This window comes from Schistocerca americana, chromosome X (assembly GCF_021461395.2).
Source record: "Schistocerca americana isolate TAMUIC-IGC-003095 chromosome X, iqSchAmer2.1, whole genome shotgun sequence".
NCBI classification, from domain to species: Eukaryota; Metazoa; Arthropoda; class Insecta; order Orthoptera; family Acrididae; genus Schistocerca; species Schistocerca americana.
The window spans coordinates 597,139,859-597,160,960 of NC_060130.1; the positions used below are offsets into that span (position 1 = coordinate 597,139,859).

A 21,102-nucleotide genomic window follows, 5' to 3' on the forward strand; every position below is an offset into this window, starting at 1 on the left:
CCATTGCTGGTGAATCTTCAAGATTGTTGTGGCCATAGTACTTGAAACCTTTTTGTTCACGATGTTTCATCCAGAGATGTGTTGGACATATTCTGACGTGCCCCAGTTCCACTGAGTTGTGCCAACTGATGGCTTGGATGTTGGAGAGTGACGTACATACTGTGAAAATAGGGTGCAGTAGTTTACAGATGGTCAGCAGAGAATATCCTTGTCAGACATGAAACTCAATTATACAACTGTCGTTGGACAAAAATAAAAACTTATCTGTCCATTCTGTACAGCAGTGGTTCCCAACCTTCCTGAGACCATTCGCTCGCAAACAAGATCACACAAAAACTAATACCCCAACAGAGTATATTACCTAATGTACTTTAGATTGGAAAAAAAACTGTTTAAAGAATCTCATTTATAAAATTACTGGAAGATACATGCTATTTCATTAATGTTCAACAAATACAATTTTCATGTCTTTGTAGGTGTTATATCAAACCAATAAACAATGAAATTCAAGGATAGTTGGTATTGCTAATTTCAAATAATGTTGTTAATATACTAAGATGGTATCAGTTCTTTCGGACAAATAGGGTGCAGATATCATCTTAGTATATATATAGTTACGGCTCACCCGCCACTTGACCATCTTCTTCTTCTGTGCGAATGCACAAACAGTGCCCAAACTCTTACGGGAATCAGCGACGTGTTGCGAGTAATGAGTATAATGGGCGGGGGCACTACGAATGTAGTGCAGGACAGTACGTTGAGAATGTGGGTTTCACGGGAGGCATGCCAGAGATAAATCCTTGCAGTCGCGCTTTCCTCTGTGTCCTCGGTGGCTCAGGTGGATAGAGCGTCTGCCATGCAAGCAGGAGATCCCGGGTTCGAGTCCCAGTCGGGGCACACATTTTCATCTGTCCCCGTTGGTGTATGTCAACGCCTGTAAGCAGCTAAGGTTGTTCATTTGCTTGTAATTTCAATGTTGTTAATGATTCAGAAACACTTCAAGAAAGAATATCATTTGATCATGCAATATACATTACATGCAGATAGAGGGGTACACAGATTCCTACCTGGGGGACTGGGGGGTGGGGTGAGGAGGGAAGGTGAGGGAGAGAGAGGAGTTATTGGAAAAAAGAGCTATATTTTGGAAAAATTCCTGACAAAAATCATCCTTTTGTACGTTTCATTTAACAGAGTATCACCAAGTTTATACCAAAAAATCATCTGTACTATGAACTATGTGAAAGTTGGAATCATATTTGTCGAGTTATAGGATATTGTGCTTCACACAGCACTGCTGCCATTAAAAAGGTAGGTGTGATGTCTACATAAGAAAACCTGTTATATCTAATAGAACTACGAGGTTTTCAAGTGTGTGGCGAAACATAGTAAATCCACACTGGAATTTACTAAGGAGCTTTCTGTATTCTAAAGCTATGCAATGCTGGTACAAGGTGATTTTTCAGATGCCACAACATGCAGTGCTGGGATTAACTTTGACTGAGGCAGCTTAAAAAGCATCTATCTAGCTGCCATCCGGTGAAAGGACAACTTAATTCCTTTTTTCTTTTTTTTCAGGTCTTCAGTATTCTGACTGGTTTGAGGTGGCCCGCCACGAATTCCTCTCCTGTGCAAACCTCTTCATCTCAGAGTAACACTTGCAACCTACGTCCTCTATTATTTGCTGGACGTATTCCAATCTCTGTCTTCCTCTACAGTTTTTGTCTTCTACAGCTCCCTCTAGTACGATGGAAGTCATTCCCTCATGTCTTAACAGATGTCCTATTGTCCTGTCCCTTCTTATCAGCGTTTTCCACATATTCCTTTCCTCTCCGACTCTGCGCAGAACCTCCTCATTCCTTACCTTATCAGTCCACCTAATTTTCAACATTTGTCTGTAGCACCAAATCTCAAATGCTTCGATTCTCTTCTGTTCCAGTTTTCCCACAGTCCATGTTTCACTACCATACAATGCTGAGCTCCAGACGTACATTCTCAGAAATTTCCTCCTCAAATTAAGGCTGATATTTGATATTAGTAGACTTCTCTTGGCCAGGAATGCCCTTTTTGCCATTGCTATTCTGCTTTTGATGTCCTCCTTGCTCCGTCCGTAACTCGTTATTTTACTGCCTAGGTAGCAGAATTCCTTAACTTCATTTACTTTATGGCCATCGAGCATGGTATTAAGTTTCACGCTTTTCTCATTTCTACTATTTCCCATTACCTTCGTCTTTCTTCGATTTACTCTCAATCCATACTCTGTACTCATTAGACTGTTCATTCCATTCAGCATATCATGTAATTCTTCTTCCCGTTCACTCAAGATAGCAATGTCATCAGCGAATCTTATCATTGATATCCTTTCACCTTGAGTCTTAATTCCATTCCTGAACCTCTATTTTATTACCATCATTGCTTCTTCGATGTACAGACTGAACAGTAGGGGCGAAAGACTACATCCTTGTCTTACACCCTTTTTAATACGAGCACTTTATTCTTAGTCGTCCACTCTTATTATTCCCTCTTGGCTGTTGTACATATTGTATATGACCTGTCTCTCCCTATAGCTTACCACTGCTTTTCTCAGAATTTCAAACATCTTGCACCATTTTACATTGTTGAATGCTTTTTCCAGGTCGACAAATCCTATGAACATGTCTCAATTTATCTTTAGTCTTGCTTCCATTGTTAACTGTAACATCAGAATTGTCTCTCTCATGCCTTTACCTTTCCTAAAGCCAAATTGACCGTCATCTAGCACATCCTCAATTTTATTTTCCATTATTCTGTATATTATTCTTATCAACAAATTAGATGCATGAGCTGTTAAGCTGATTGTGCAATAATTCTCACACTTGTCAACTCTTGCCATCTTTGGAATTGTGTGGATGATGTTTTTCCAAAAGTCAGATGGTATGTTGCCAACCTGATACCATTCTAAACACTAATGTGAATAGTCATTTTGTTACTACTTCCCTCAACGATTTTAGAAATTCTGATGGAATGTTATCTGTCCCTTCTGCCTTATTTGATCTTAAGTCCTCCAAAGCTCTTTTAAATTCTGATTCTAATACCGGGTCTCCTCTCTCTCCTAAATTGACTCCTGTTTCTTCTTGTATCACATAAGACAAATCTTCACCCTCATAGAGGCTTTCAATGTATTCTTTCCACCTATGTGCACTCTCGTCTGCATTCAACAGTGGAATTCCTGTTGCACTCTTAATGTTCTCACCCTTGTTTTTAATGTCACCGAAGGTTGTTTTGACTTTCCTGTATGCTGAGTCAGTCATACCAACAATAATTTCTTTCTCAATTTCTTCACATTTTTTGTGCAGCCATTTCGTCTTAGCTTCCCTGCACTTCCTGTTCATTCCTCAGCGACTTGCAATTCTGTATTCCTGAGTCTCCCAGATCATTTTTGTACTTCCTCCTTTCATCAATCAATTGAAGTATTTCTTCTGTTACCCATGGTTTCTTCGCAGTTACCTTCTTTGTACCTATGTTTTCCTTCTCAACTTCTGTTTTCGCCCTTTTTAGCGATGTGCATTTCTGTTCAACTGTACTGCCTACTGAGCTATTCCTTACTGCTGTATCTATAGCTTTAGAGAACTTTAAGCATATTTCGCCATTCCTTAATACTTCCATAACCCACTTCTTTGCATATTGATTCCTCCTGACTAATGTCTTAAACTTCAGCCTACTCTTCATCACTACTATGTTGTGATCTGAGTCTATATCTGGTCCTGGGTACACCTTACAATCCAGTACCTGATTTCGGAATCTCTGTCTGACCATGATGATATCTAATTGAAATCTTCCTGTATCACCTGGCCTTTTCCAAGTATACCTCCTCCTCTTGTGATTCCTGAACAGAGTATTCACAATTACTAGCTGAAGTTTATTGTATGACTCGATTAATCTTTCTCCTCTCTCATTTCTTGCCCCAAGCCCATATTCTCCTGTAACCTTTTGTTTTACTCCTTCCCCTACAACTGCATTCCAGTCCCCCATGACTATTAGATTTTCAGCTCCTTTACATACTGTATTACCCTTTCAATATCCTCATACACTTTCTCTATCTCTTCATCTTCAGCTTGTGACATCGACATGTATGCCTGAACTATCATTGTCAGTGTTGGTGTTGGTTTGCTGTCGATTCTGATAAGAATAACCCTATCACTGAATTGTACACAGTAACACACTCTCTGCCCTACCTTCCTATTCATAATGAATCCTACTCCCTTTATACCATTTTCTGCTGCTGTTGATATTACCCTATACTCATCTGACCAGAAATCCTTGTCTTCTTTACATTACACTTCACTGACCCCTATGCTAAATCTAGATTGAGCCTTTGCATTTCCCTTTTCAGATTTTCTAGTTTCCATACCACGTTCAAGCTCCTGATATTCCATGCCCCGACTCATAGAATGTTATTATTTTGTTGATTATTCAGTCTTTTTCTCATGGTAACCTACCCCTTGGCAGTCTCCTCCCGGAGATCCGAATGGGGGACTATTCCGGAATCTTTTACTAAAGGAGAGATCATCATGACACTTCTTCAATTACAGGCCACATGTCCTGTGCATACAAGTTGTGTGTCTTTAATGCAGTGGTTTCCATTGTCTTCTGCATCCTCGTGCCGTTGATCTTTGTTGAGTCTTCTGCCTTCAGGGGCAGTTTCCCACTGCAGGACAAGAGAGTACCCTGAACCTCCGTCCGCTCCTCCGCACTCTTTGACAAGATGTTGGCAGACTGATGGTGACTTCTTATGCTGGAAGTCTTCAGCCGCCAATGCTGGTTATTAATCAAAATTTAAGCAGCAGCGGGATTCGTACCTGGGACCGAAGACATTTTGATTATGGATCAAAGACACTACCCCAAGAACACCGGTCCAACTCCTTATCATCATTATAACATGATTTCAAATGATCCATCTCATTTAACATCCAGTGCTGATGAAGTGCTAAAAACACTCCAACATTGTCCAAGTGATGCCTTGGAGTGTTGTTCAGAGATAATTGCTGTCTGAATAAAACCATTATTGCAAAAGTTCCATAACTACAATCAGTCTTCCTACTATGAAAACTGAGAAAGTAGTATTATATATCAATTCTCTAAACACTTGCCATGGTCTCTCTCTCTCTCTCTCTCTCTCTCTCTCTCTGATTGTCCTTTTTACTTGTAACCTCACAACCTAAAATTTTGCACAATTCTCTACATATAATCAACATCTGAAATTTCATAGTGTGTGTCTGCCCCAGATTGTGAAGTAAGAGTTGCTGATATGCTTCCAGACAGGTTGCATATGAAACTGAACTGGAGATTTTTGGGACAGGCTTGGGTCATGTGTGTGATGCAATCTTGCCAGTCCCAGAAGCTGTCTTGATGGTCAAACAAGTTAATTGGACAGCTAATTCTTAAACCGCTCTAATGATAAACTATCTCTGTAGTGTCCTCTTTGCAACTGGTTTGTGTGGACGGTAGATCCAGATGATCAAGTGGACACATGTCAATCAACCACTTTTCACTGTGCTATGTCTGTCAGTGTAGGAGAGTAAAAGGAGTGTCAGTGGGATAAAAAAGTGTCTGGTGGACACAGAATCCCATAATACATTGTGTGTTCCACCCTCCTACATATAGGTGGTGTGGAGAAAGCTGCAGAATATAATCAGTGGAAGCTTTTTTCAAAAAAAGAAGAAAAAACAGCCTGTCTGAGTGGTACTAAATGAAGGAAACAAGCTACTACCCTTATTGAAATGTGCAGTACTACAGCTACTGTTTGTATTTTTCTTGCAAGCAGGATAACTGTAATGTATGTTGTCCACATATACAACTAGTGCTGATGTTCATTTCTATTATTATTATTATTTTCACATCAATGACTACCCCTTAGGCTTGTTCCCCAACAAAGACATCAGTTTGGTGGAGCATACATGGCGCACACAAGTTGTAGCAGCATCAAAATCTGTCTTGTAAACAGAAGTACAAAGGGGGAAGGGGGTTATTTCTTGTGCAGAGTTTCAGTTCATCCACATGTGCTCTGCATTTATTCCATGTGGAATCAATTTATCAGAGAGGCCTTTGTCACACTTTTTTTCCCCTTAGCCAAATGCGTGGGAGGTGGTAATGAGGAATCTGTTGGTTCCCTTTGTGTCAATGGTTTGTGTTGAAGGATAGTTACTCCACATGTAAAATAAAATACTGTAGCATTATCTGAAATATTCATCCGGCTTTTCCTATATTTCCAATTACCTCCCCCCCCCCCCCCCCCCCCCCCCACACACACACACGAGTCTTTCTTTTCAAGGACGATTGAATTGTTTGGGAGTTGATTTTTCACCATTGTTGTCATGTGTTTAAGTCAATAACAACTAACAACTGTGAAAAGGCTTAGTGATGAACTCATATGCGTCAGCCACCAGTGATTTACAAGCTCTTTAGGCTTCTTCACTGTCTCCTCCATAACCTATTCCCATTCCAAGCACCAATGACAACTTTTACTTGAATGATAGCAAAGGCAAGTGAATAATTCAACAGAAAAGATGAATGCTTTTGTTTAAATCGAGACTCCCTAATTATAACTCTACCATTAACTACACGTAAACCGTTGACAGAGAAAATGTGCGAATGTAACTTAAAAAGCTGGTGAGTAAATTCTAACACACTGCATAAATATTTGCCATCAGTCAGTCATATTCCTTATATCAACTAGAGTATTTTAAAAATTCAGGAATTCCCTTCAAAATATGTATTTAGGAAACCGAATGGTGTTCATGCGGGTGTGCAGCTGTTGTTTGTATCCTATTTTTACTCTGGGTTCACAGAAATAGAGAAGCAAAAGGGGGAGAGATATCATTATAGAGTCTGTGGTGGTTGTACAACTTGGCACATTACGGCAAAGTTTCTGTCTCTGAATACCCAACTGCTCTTACATGTGTAATGAATTTTATAAGGGTGCTTCAGTTTATTTTAATTGGCATATAGTGAGTATAAAGTGATATTCAGTTCAACAATCCTTGCAAACCCATAAACCTTTTGATATTTTTCCTTACCTTAGCAACAAGGTAACTTGAAAACACAAAAGCAAACAATAATATTAACAATCAAGAGATCACATCAAACACAACATCCATTGTATTTGCTGCATATCTTGTGGCTCAGATCTTGTTGCTGCTGATGATTATGGCTTTCAGAAGGCTGAACATATAAGGTCATCCAATCAGTGTACCCCAGCCGTCTTCATCTAGAGTGAATTCTGTGCAGAGTTGTGAGAAGGTTTTCTAAATTTTTGTGTAGCATGTATCTCATGCAGGATGTGGGAACCAGCCTGGTATTCACCTAATAATCTACTGGATAGATTCAAACTGGAGCTGGAATGTCTCCCTGTGTCCCAGAAATGGGTACTAACACAATCACTACAATCAACCTTGTCACCAGTGCCTCACGGTGTAAGACTGACTGGTCCAATACCACTTGAGTCTTATACAGTAAATGACTATGACATTAGTGAATCTAGAGTTGTTCCATCACTCTAATAGATTATATTGAAAAATCTCGATTTATATAGCAACATAAAATATAGTAAGTCGAATGATCTAGCAAAAATAAAATCTAGAACCATCTCAAGATTTGCAGAACTTTTGGGATCTGGACAAAAGCAGTGAAAAAATCTTGACAATATCTTGTTTCCTACCATTTCCCACAAATGAAAAATACATGTAGTTTTAAACATATTCGATCAAATGGAATGCCTTGTCCTTTTCAGAATCAGAGATTTCTTGCTTCTTTAGCTATTTAAGAACTACAAGACTGCTTAGAATGAAGATGGGTGATTAAGAGTAATAATAGTTCTCTCTAAGTGAATCTTAAAATATCGAATAATGATACATTAAATGTCAGATTTCAGGACGATTCTTGTTGTAGGCACTTATATACTGTGAGTATATCATAAAATGATTTGTACATATTCTGAGACACAGAGGCACCTATTCCCACAACTTACAAGACAATAGCCAGGTAACATCTATAACAACCATCAATATTTCAACAAGTGAACACCCCGCCATTTTCGAGGCACAAATGTAACCAGAGAGCACCCTCAGTAAGCGGAGCTATGCAAGAACCATAATACAGCATACACAGAAAGACAACAGACAGTAAAAAATTAACACACCACACAATCACAAATGATCAACGTCTTACTTTAACAGTAGTGAATAGTAATCATCAATGTGTGAACAAGTAGCATTAACTCTGTCCCTTTGTTGTTTGACCAGGCACAGAGGATTGCAGGCAGAAATTAAACTAAAACCACTATCTCTATTTATATGGTCACTTGTTAATTTAATCTCATCTTCTTCCTTAACAAAACTATCCTAAAAGCTGGAAGTACTCATCAGAATATCTGTGTTGTCATATTCCATAAAATGTCAGGTAACAAGGCAATGTTTTGGAATAGCAGATTTGCTAGGCTACTGTAAGTGTATGTGAAACTTACACTGTATACACCACTCCTCCATGCTCTGACCAATGTACGACATGCCACAACTGCATGGGATATGGCAGACAACCACCTTACACAAATTGAGATCATTTATAGACACTATAAGGCCCCTAATCTTAGATGGTGGTCAAAAAACACACTTTACACAATGATTCTGCAGTATATGACTGATCTTGCTGGAAATGCTATGCGCGTAAGGTAAAAGTGCGTCAGACTTAGTGCCACCTTGTTATTTTTATCACTCATCCAATTCACAGTTGATTGATAGTGATTTCTATCTCTTATTTGTCTTTTAGTATAACCGCCCAGGTGAAAGGTAATTTCTACGTGGGCTAGCTCAGCTAACAAACTTTCAGGGTCTGAGATGATGTGGGCCTCATGACCCAAGGTAGAAAGCACCCTTCACACTGAGCTGGATGATGACAACTATCAGCCTGAAGATAATAATCAGTGTGTGTTGGCTCCTTATGAATGTCATGTCCCAATTTACCATCAACATTTCTCCTGGGCAACACATCAAGAAAGAGAAAGCAGCCATCATTTTCCACTTCCTCAGTGAAGTGAATATTCAAGTGGATTGAATTCAGATATCCTAAAATGCTGTTATATTCCATACAGAGGTAGATTTGTATATCTACAAAACATGCAGGTTACAATTCCACCAAACCCCATACCTTGTTTCTCAAGATCTTTCATAAACAGATTGGCAACAATAGGCACCAAAGAGCTCCCCATTTCAACACCACCTGTATGTCCACAGAACTATCCACTGAATAAAAAGTAAGTGGAAGTTAATATATGCCAAAATATGTATGTTAATTCAATAAACCTAATCTTAACTGATCATTTCATGACCAGTGGGACATGTGTGTCCCACATACAAATTTATTTCCCAGAGTTCACAGTGACATGGAAGTTCCACATCTGTGTGATGCTGCAATCTGGCATTGAAAGTATCAATTGTTTGGACCCAATAAGCTAGCTGTTTGGTACTTAATGTGCGAGATATGATTTAATTGTTTCAGTTGTACATTGCGTGCCTCGTGTTTTGCTGTTTCAAGTAATATTTTTCCTGTTCAAATGTGTGTGAATTTCTAAAGGACCAAACAGCTGACATCATCGGTCCCTAGACTTACACACCACTTAAACTAACTTATGCTAAGAACACCACACACACACCCATGCCTGAGGAAGGACTCGAGTCTCTGGCGAGAGGGGCCGTGCAATCTGTGACATGGCGCCTCTAACTGCGCGGCCACTCTGCGCAGCTTTTTTTATCTGCAATATATAGATTTATGCACATATTTACTAATAAAATTATTTTCAATTCGTTTAATGGTCTTGTCTTACAGTGAGTGTGTGTACAGCATTTCTATTTGTGCCTTGTGTTCATATTTGTGTCTAGACTTTTAAATTTATATATTTTATTCAGTGCTGTAATCTTATTTTACTTCCCTTGATTTGATATGAAATGGACAACTCCACAAACTCCTGGTTTGTATTTTTGTGATGAATGCTTGCCTTACCCTTCTCTCTGTATTTCTCCCAGTTGGAAGCTGCCATACAAGAGCAAGGTGAAAAGAATGTTGGTCACATTTTCCTCAATTACTACAGTTCCACATGATGAAACTGCTTACTACTGCAATGTCAGAAACAAAATAAAAATGACAATGCTATCATGTGACTGAATTTTCTCATGTTGAGAGGTTAGAAGGAGCAATCTGTTTTACTCGATAAAAAGTGTTCTGTAGCCAAAATTGCATAAATCATTCTTTATTTTCAACAATAGTTTTTACAGATTTTGTTATCATCTTCTGGTCTTCAAAAATTTTTGTTACAAAACATGCTCATTGTTAAGTTACAACCACATGCCACATTACCATAGTGGTAGATAATGTGTAGCACATTATACAAAGGTTGGTCATAAATAAAACATTTACAATTAAAAAGCACCTTGTGGACATGGTCATGTGTGTATATGCAGTGGTGACAAATGATTGTTAAAGAGGATGTCAAATTTAATACCTTTCATCTGTCAATGTTCAACCTTACTTTATTGGGCAACCAGTTTCAGCATTTTACTATGCCATCTTCAGGCCCCTGACCAACATGTAGGAATAATGTACCTTGCTTGTGAATGAAACAGGGACCAGCAAAACTGGTATTAGTAGATATTTGCTACAGTGACTACTTCAACCATCAAGTTGATGGCTGAAAAGTGTTTAATTTGACATCCTCTATCAAACAGCTAAGTCCCACAACCATTGCTAAAAAGATGGCCATACAGAGGTGATTGTTAAGTCTTAAAAATCACAAGGTACAGTAAACTGCACATGTGCACATCTGTTCATGTTTGCTTGACATATTCCATTCATTGATGATCCATCTTAGACTAGATACCTTGTCTAAGGTGAATCATCAATGAATGGAATACGTCAAGAAAACATAAACAATATGCAAATCTGCAGTTTACTGTACATTGTGATTTTCAAGAGTTAACAATCATCAGTGAGTGTTACATATACAGGCATGGCCATGTGCATGAGGCGCTTTTTAATTGTAATGTTTTATTTCTGACAAACCTTTGCATAAAGTCCTACATTTTATCCACTGCTATGGCAACATGGCATGAGGTGCTAATTCACAATGAACTCATTTTGTAGCAAAAATTTCTGAAGACCACATGATGACAGCAAAGACTGCTGAAACCAGTTGTTGAAAATAGATAAGAACTTATGAGATCTTAGCTACCGAAAGTTTTTTACCAAGCTACCGTTTGAGTGACCTACAGCAGTGCCATATCTTTCTCTTCACTGGTAGAAATAATCTCCTCCCCTTACAGCTGTGTAATCTACTATTGCTGTAGGGCACGATATAGCTGAGGTTTTACCATCTCCATTTCTGTCTTGTGATGAATCTTGTATCCTTCAGTAATATGGAAAATTTTAATTAATTCAGCAATGAATGAGGTAACTGTAACAAATCAGAGGAATGTGAGTGACTAGAGAGACCACACCAAAACCATCAGTCATTTAAATAAAATCCCACAAATCAACCACAGAGTTCTTAATGTGAAGTACAACTCAACAGAGTAACAAGGTGTCTTGCTGTGGCATATGCCAGAGCACTATTATTACTAAAAACAGGATTAAATGGAATCCCTTCCTTGTGGATGACGATGAAGTGACCAATAGTGATTAAAACACTACAGTTGTTCCCAAATGACATTTACCTCTGAACAGATTTGAAACTCCAACACACAAATGCCTGAACAGAAATAAATTGCCATGTCCTGAAGGTGACATTCAAATTATCATTATTTCAGCACAACCACTCAATACAGGTAGGAGTAAAACCATCTAGATTCTGTACATAAGAAAAGATTATGCAGCAGACTTCTCATTCATACATCTTATATGAGTGTTGTTTGTTTGTGAGATTGTGTTACACCTCATGTAAGAAAGAGAAAGGTCTAACAGCAAACATCAGATTTTGACAGTGGCACAATTATGGGCTATCAGGACTGTGGTTTATTGTTTCTCAACAATGCACCTCACATTGTTTGGGATCCCACAAATGTCATGCAAATATGGAATCAATGGGTTTTGTAGGGCCGCATTTAACATAATGCAGGATCTCAACTGCCACATGTGACTAGCACCTGAGAGGACAGACACACTGATCATATGGCCATGCAGGCTCATACAGACCATGGCTCTGGAAATGGGCTTCCTTCCAGCAAGATAAGTATCCACACAAACAGTGTAACATCAGTAGGAACACCACAGACAGCCTCAACAGTAACCATTCTCGCAGAAACAGAGAGGAGTGTGCTGAAAGTTGTGCACCCAGCAACAACACTGGACACAGGAGTGGTACCATATCTTTCTGCAAAATAACGCATGCTGTGTTGCCTGTTGTTCTCTGATTTCCCCCAATACAGAGGGTGTTCAACTTTTGTCCTGATCAGCATGTTCTGGAGATCTCTCACCCATTAAAAGCATTTGGTCATGGGCTGCTGAAAGTCTGATAAACCACCACTCACCAGCTCCTATGATTGACGAACTTCAGCACAGAGTTGAAGCTTCAGGGAATGACATAACTACGGTTGTTACCCAAGTTCAGTTCAGTTCTAAATCCATCTGTGTCAGAGCCACTGTTCCTGCTTGAACAGCAGCTATGTGTACGAAACTTCACATAAAAATCACCTACAGATTTAATAGTGTACTCTACTATAGGGTATACACACAGTGAATAAAACCTCAGTACTTGCTACCCTTCCTTGTGCTGCGATTTTAAAGTCCAGCCCTATACCTAAATTGTGTGAATTCATTTCCAGTAAGTGAAAGAGTGAGAAGGTGATGTCAGAACTTGGTAGCAATTATTAGTTGATACAAAACAGAGTGGAAACAATTAAGTGCAAAATATAAATGGCTGTCAGTGAAATCTCAAAAACAGATATAATGCATGAATTAATCACCAACCACATTTAAACTGTTATTTTGTGGAGAAATATGCTCATAATGTGCAACATGATCTCATCATTGAAATGCACAAGGCCTGACTACCTCTTGCACAGTAATAGCAACACATGAGTAGAGACAGGTAGTGAGGCAGAAACATGTGAGAATGATTCAACAACTGACTGAGGCCCAAATATAGCACAGGTGGCAAAAATAAAATAAAATAATAAGAGTAACCTTACTGGCCTCAGCTGTACTGTGATACAAAATCCACATACTTTTTTTTAGTGAGAATAGTACAATAGTACATACCAATATCTGTCCAGATGACCTTAACCCAACAGTATTAGTCCTGTAATTGTGACGGTGTTCACAAAGGTACACATTCGATTTTGGCAGATGAAGGTGTTCTAAAAAATTGTTTCACCCAACTGCAATGGTGAGCAATCAGCTGCAAATCCTGCCTATACAGTCTTACAGCCCAAGATGGTAAATATGAGCCTTTGTCATACATAAATTGTTTACTGTGACAGTTTTACTCAAATCAATGCACTCATAGTCAACTCTTTACATAGTGATCTATCAAAAATGTAAAACATATGCTTGCACATCATCAGGGACACAGTGTCCCCACATGCCTGATTCCACTGATCTGGCCAGAATAAAATGTACTGATATCTCATTTCACCCATATTGTGCTCGACTGTGATTAGTACCTACAAATAGATAAAGTCTTACAAATAAAATAGTAAATGACTCTTCTCTTCACAGTTCAATGGTGTCACATTCAGAACAGACTGGCAGACACAGCCATCGTCATATTATTGGGCAGTCAGTTCAGCGATATATATACAATTAAAAAAAAAAAAAATTCTAACATAGTGAGGCATGTGGGGAGAATAAAAGGTCTTCATCTAAGAGACATTTCATGTTCACATTTAATATGACTATGTTGCTTTTGAGATACTGTTCCACTGAAATTCCAATAAACAATGTGGCCAGGACGCTATCAGGTTTGTTTTATTTTGCAGAATACAGAGAATTCTCTATGCAACTGTGTATGGTTATTGTTTTTCATTCATTTGCTATTGATTTTGAAGATCTACAACTTCATCTTCAGGCATATGAACTCTGTGATCAATGTGGTACACCACTAGTATATCCGCTTAATGCAATGCAGTATCCTCAGGTTAGTTACTAGAGAATTATGGGGAGGAGAGAGGGCTTCAAAACCATAAAAAAATCACACATAAATGTGGCTGGACTGGCATCAAATCAGAAATGGCAGACGACATACTTCTGCATACACTAAAAATATGGTTCGTTCCATTAACTATCATTATTGTGCTCACAGTTAACTGCACCCACGACATTCAGAGAAGCTAGGACTAAAGTGAACAACTGCACAGTCACCAAGAAGTGCACAAATAGGAGTGTGCCTTAGTGGAATAATAACTTGGAAATTCAAAGGAAACAGGTACAAAGACTGTTTAACATTGCAAGACGTAAAGGACAATGGGCTAAATATCATGAGCCCCTTGTCAACTACAACCTTGCAAACAGACAAGCAAAGAAGACATCCTGGAAGGCATTCTGTGAGGAAGTGGAGAGCACAGCTGCTCAAGCACTACTTCACAGAATCCTCACTAGAGTACCAATCAATCCATGAGGTACATTGAGGAAGGAGAATGGGGAATATACAAAGACAACAAATGAGACGCTGAAACTGCTCCTCAAAACTCACTTCCCTCAACCGGACAACACAGACCAGAATGTGATCATGGAGAGACAATGGTTCTCAGGCACTTGGAGAGAGGACTGGGAATCGGCCAAGGAGTGTGTGTACTTTAATAAAAACCAATGGATGGTGGGAACATTCCAACCGTTCAAGTCACCTGGCCCAGTTAGAATTTTTACAGCTCTCCTACAACAGACAGGAGAGAATCTCGTAAGAGTCCAATGCAGGTTACTCAGGGTTAGCCTAGCAGTAGGAGTCATTCCCAATGCCTGGAGGGCAGTGAAGGTTTGTTTTCATTCCAAAGCAAGGAAGAATTAATCATGCCAAGGCTAAGGATATGAGACCAATCAGTCTGTCCTCCTCCATTCTCAAAACATTGGAAAAACTGGTTAATGTATACATTGGGGAGAGGAGGCTAATTAGGGCCCCTCTACATTCAAACCAACATGCATATCAACCAGATAAATCACGTGAGACAGCTCTCCACCAACTTGTTGGGAGGGTGGAGAATGCAATTCACTTCCAAAAAATATCCCTCTACATCTTCCTGAATATTGAGGGGGGCCTTCAATTACATGACCTTCGATTCCATGGTAAGGGCAGCAGAGGTGCATGACCTACGGACTACGTTGGTGGACCAGGGCCATGCTTAGTGGAAGAAAGGTAGAGGCTACCATAATGAATGAAAATATGGTAATTAACACCACTAGAGGCTGCCCACAAGGAGGAGTTCTGTCCCCTTTATTGTGGAATCTAGTGGTGAATGAACTCATTGACGACCTAAATTCCAGACAATGCTTCTGCCAAGGATACACAGATGACCTTGGTGTCATAGTAATACTTAGCAACTTTACTGACACAGTTAGAAATATGGCACAAGGAGGATTGGACATTGTGGAAAATTGGTGCTTTAAACAGGATCTGAGGGTTAATCCTAAGAAGACTGTTACTGTGCCATTTACGAAGAGGCATATCCAACACTCAAGTTGGAATCTAAAGCTCTTCCAGTGTGAAGGGGATAGTGAAATATCTAGGTGTAACATTAGATGAGAACTAACATGGATCCCTCACATTAAGAGTATCTGCTGCAAGGCAAAACGTACTCTAGTGAATACCAGAAGGGCTTGTGGTAAAAGCTGGGGCCTAAGCCCCAGAGGTATGCACTGGATATACACCACAGTGGTTAGACCTACGATTTCCTGGGGGGCCGCAGTGTGGTGGAAGAAGGTAGAACAGTGGGTTGCAGCTAAGGAACTTGGTAAGGTGCAGAGACTGGCCTGCTTAGCCATAATAGGCAGAATTAGCAGCACACCAAGTGCTGGGATGGAAGCCATGCTGGACATGCCTCCACTACACCTTTTGGTCAAGATGGAGGCAGCAGCTGGGGCATACAGACTTAAAACCGGCAAAAACTTGATCTCATCGGAATATCCAGAATCACACACTAACATAGTGAGTGAGGTAAACATTGGAATGGCTGCAGAAATGCCTGCTGACTATATAACAACTCCCAACTGCTTCAACAACCCTTACAATATAATAATTGGAAGCGGGAAGCAGTGGGGAAAAAACAGTTCGACACCATACGGGGGACATTGCATGGTTCACCAATGGGTCGAAATCAGACCATGGTGCTGGGGCAGGTGCGTACAGGGTTCAGCCAAGACTGGAGGGCATCATCTCTCTAGGAAAACTGGCCTCTATATTCCAAGCTGAAATTACTGCAATCAGGGCATGTGTGGAGGAGAATATGTGTAGGTCCCACAATGACTGTAGCATCTAAATCCATTCAAATGGCTCTGACCACTATGGGACTTAACTTCTGAGGTCATCAGTCCCTAGAACTTAGAACTACTTAAACCTAAGTAACCTAAGGACATCACACACATCCATGCCCGACGCAGGATTCGAACCTGCGACCGTAGCGGTTGCGCGGTTCCAGACTGTTGTGCCTAGCACTGCTCGGCCACCCAGGCCGGCTACATCTATTCAGACAGCCAGGCAGCCCTGAAATCGCTGGCAGCTCCTGCAATAAGATCTAAGATTGTTGCAGAATGCCACAGGGCTCTAGTGGAGCTAGAGGGAAGCAATAGGGTAAACCTAGTGTGGGTCCCTGGCCACTCGGGGATCTGTGGCAATGAACAAGCCAACAGATTGGCCAGGATGAGGGTAACGACTCCATTTATTGGTCCAAAGCTGTCCCAACAATCACCAAGGCTGTGATCAAACTACAACTACGGAACTGGCTCAGGAAACAGCACATAGAATATTGGACCAAGGTCCATAAACAAAAACATGGTAAGGTAATGATGCCCAAGCCATGTTTTAAAATAATCTCTGTAATCCTGGGATTGAACAGGAAAGAGATCAAACTCATAACTGGACAGATGACCAGCCATGGGAATTTCAAAAACACCTACACACAATGGGTCTAATGGAAGAAGACCCTAAATGTAGGATCTGTGATGAGGGTGAAGAAACTGCATCACACCTAATCTTTGAATGCATGGCATTGGAGAGCAAAAGATACAGAATCTTAAGGACAACTAAACCTGAAGAAATTGTGTCTAACAAAAAACTGGTAAAGGAACTCCTTGCACTATTTAAGGGCATTAGTTGGCTTTAGTAGATATACAGGGAGCGATACTGCACAATTAATTCTGCTTCAGTGCAGGCAGTGGTGGGCTAGACCTAAGCTGTTTTAGCTTCCCTGTCAAAATCAATCAATGAATCAAAGTGCACTAATGGTGTCCATGACTCATTAGTTGCACACTGCCATTTGCAATTCGGTGTTGTTAGTCATAGCCAACTGAGTGTAAATATACAGTAGCCAATGAGAATCGCTCATTTGTTGACACAAATAACTGCCTGTTTTTCATAATATATGGTATTTTTCAAGGTTGTGGTTAGGGTGGGCCTTAATTACACATCTTCAATTGCTGAGACTGAAACAAAATACCAGCTAACTTAATTTACAAAGCATAAAAAATTATGAACTATAATGCGATTGACTACCCACGTCCAATTAATGATTTTTCATTTTCACTTCCTATCACTCACCAGGGCAACCATTACCAACAGCAGCATGTAATAGAAAGTATGCAAACACCATAACAGCACTTCTATGAAAGCTAGTGTAGGGGTGAAGGATTTAGAGTTGTGAAACAGCCATTAAAATCGAGCATGCTGTGCCAAGCAGCATGTTCTGCCACTAGGTGCTTAACTCCACTCTTGGACAAAGTTTGGCAGTCCTGGTGGACTGCTGGCTGGCAGTCACATCCATATAATATACTCGGGAGAAATTACAGCTGTGCTTGTACATGATACGACTGTTTTCACACAATCCAACCTTCGATAGGTTAGGATAAACCTCTGACGTGATTGGAGTAGTATGTGCTGGGGGAAGTATCACACAGATCTCGCACCTGAGTCCAGCATTGGGGTGTGTCCCATGTAGTAAGGGGTTTGGAATGTGTGTGCAGTAAGAATGGACTATTGTATTATATAGATTGAACAGGCAGTGGCATATAACATTGGGAGTGCTGGAAGAGATTGTGGGTCAGATGTTCCTCATGATGATAAGTAGTCTCAGTGCTCATGAAGGATGTGGTTAAGTTGTTCTACTCCAGTATACTAAAGATCTTACTAATGCCTTCACAGACAATGTACAGTTAGGCCAGTCAATGTAGACATGCAGGAGTATGCATACAATATATATCTGAAGAAGGATTTGTCCAAGAACCAGCAATATTCTTAATGTTGATCAAGTGTATCGACAGCCCAGTGCCTTAACTTAAATCTTTAGACTGTGTGGCCAACACAACGTTTTATGAACATACTGGCAGAGAGTATGTCATCAGCATGTTATGCCCTTGGCTTCCTATCATCAGTGGGTAGCAGTCACTGCCTTGCTGTTACATACTATCTCTAAGTACACTCAAGTTTTACTTAAACGGCTGTCTTCTAGGGGTCAAAGCCACAAAACAATCAGCACAAAAAGCTCATTAGAATAATATCTAAAAATAGTAGTCAGCCTCATTGTACAGAAATATTTTTAAAAAAGGAGTATTCTTAATGTGCCAAGTAAATTCATTTATCAATCTGTTGTGCACATCAGGGGAAAAAAAATCAATAGGTATGTCACAAATTAGTGTGTATGCGATCATGAAATAAGAGCCCATTTAGACTTACATTTACCATGGAAAAATGAACAAGTAACTCTAAACAGCATTTTCTATGAGTGACTCAGCTTCAGTTATTTACAACAAAACATGCATTAACAGGTAAGAGCCAATATGATGCCACATTTTAAGTAAGGGCAGGGGGCACTATCACATGACTTTGTGATAAACATACTAACATAAATGTAGCAAAGAGTAATTATGTACTGTTTGCAAAGCAACTATGCATTACTGACAATTTGTCATTTACGAATCGGTAAACTACATTCGCTACCTTGCCCCGCCATATACTGTACCATGTGCAGTAAAGGTGTAGATGTTTCATAAATTCATATGTTGCATACAGATCATTCATAAAAAAGCAACTAATACCACTTACATGTAACATAACACTATAGCTGCGAGTTTAAAAATGTAAGAGATTACTGACAAGCACGTCAAATACTTAATGCACGGTAGAGTATTTCATTTTCCTGTCGCTCATAATCATTACATAGGTTCATTGCTAATTACTGAGTCAGTAGCCATTAACAGGAAAGGTAGGAGGAAGGGGATACACAATGTGCAGTTTCAAGACAGAGAACAGAACCAAGGTGTAAATTAGCTTTACAGCACCCCCGACATATGATGGACTTTTACACAAAAATTACACAAGTAACTTCCAGAAACTTGGCAAATTAATTTATATTAATAAAATTTAACTACTTAATATTTAAATCACTCATCTTTTTAATAACCCATATAACATCCGTTAAAAATAAAAATTTCTTTATGTAATTAAAGTATTATTTTTCTTCTGGATTACATGTCTTATAATGAACATATTAATTGCCCAAAATATCTCTGGAAGTACTGTAAAGTAAACCACAGCCCTGGAGCTGAAGAGGCCTGGATTTATTGTTTTATTTACATATTGATTTGCATGGTGTTTTAAAGTTACAAATCAATACTTATGAAACACATTAAATACATAAAGATTCTATGACCGACAAGAGGGAATAAATTACACCAAACACAAACTGAGTTCACACCCATTCTCCAAAAATATAACAGCTGTGGAAATTTACACACCCATGCTTTGGTGTACGATTAACATTGTACATAACGACATGAAAAATTTCTTGTGATCAAATTCAGCCTGTTATTTCATTCGCGATATTACCGGCTGTTAAACTAAACCAGTTACACATTAACGAAATTAACATTAACTATTAAACCACACAATTCATAAATTAAGGTTTAGCGAACTACGTATCCTCTCTCTGCCAAGGAAAGTAAGATTGTGAATTCTTCGTCGCAATACTCTATTCATTGCTATTCATAAACAATTCCACACGAGGTTCACACTTATTCCTAGCGTTATTACCTGCATGATTTACTGAATATGCAAGGGCAAACACTTTGAAACGAATTTCGTACACCAAACAAGCATTACACATCGACAGCCTAAAATCTGAATTTTACACGAATCAGAATGAAATAAAGCGGTAGATACCTGCCCATTCCCCGTACTGTTTCACCAAACTCCTCGTTCCATTTACACTATATTTTATATACAGTCGACAATATTTCACTGTTTTCACTAATAACGAAAGCGCAATTTTTCCTATGTAAAGAGCGCCTACAACATTCACTATATCGCTGTACAGACCCATATCTTTTGAAATCATATCAATTAACACCCGAGCTGAATCAATATCCATACTTCTCTATAATTACTATCTATCGTCAGTCTTACATTATCACAACAACACTTCGCTCATTAACCAACGCGCTATCAAAACACACTCATCACAGATACTAATACGCTTTTCGTCGCAAAACATTTTGTAATACCTTTGGTTTTAATGGGACACCTGAAAAGGATGCGGTCAGTTGATCAATAATTTGTGAAGAGCTGTCTTAATAAAACACTAGTACGGCGGAAACATGATCCTGAATCTTTATTTTACTGGGATGTATTGCTTTATAGATTTTATTCATCAGTTTTGTACATAGAAACTCATGTGACATAAATTAGCTTGATCAGAAGATGAGATGAGACAACATGACTTAATATATTCAGACTGTGGTTAAACATTGAAAACGTGCCTGGATATTCTTCATAAGAACACAAAAAAGCAATACGATGTTTACCATTCTTGCCACAGCGTGTGATCATAGTTAACATCATCATCTATTTTGCAAAAAAAGGACACAAATGTGCACTATATCATC

The 21,102-nt window shown here is 39.2% G+C and overlaps 1 protein-coding gene across 2 annotated transcripts in view; it reads right to left on the reverse strand.

Moving 5' to 3' along the window:
• Nucleotides 1–20,667, reverse strand: part of LOC124554940 (inactive hydroxysteroid dehydrogenase-like protein 1) — a 122,512-nt gene extending 101,845 nt beyond the window's left edge. The window contains exon 1 of one of the 2 annotated variants that reach the window (XM_047128639.1): nt 20,381–20,667. In XM_047128639.1, coding sequence (XP_046984595.1) covers nt 20,381–20,588 — 208 coding nt within the window. In that variant the 5' untranslated portion in view covers nt 20,589–20,667. Of the gene's footprint in view, nt 1–9,682; nt 9,786–20,380 lie in introns of those variants that run through there. The other variant, XM_047128640.1, reaches the window with a different exon arrangement.
• Between the last annotated feature and the right edge of the window lie 435 nt (nt 20,668–21,102).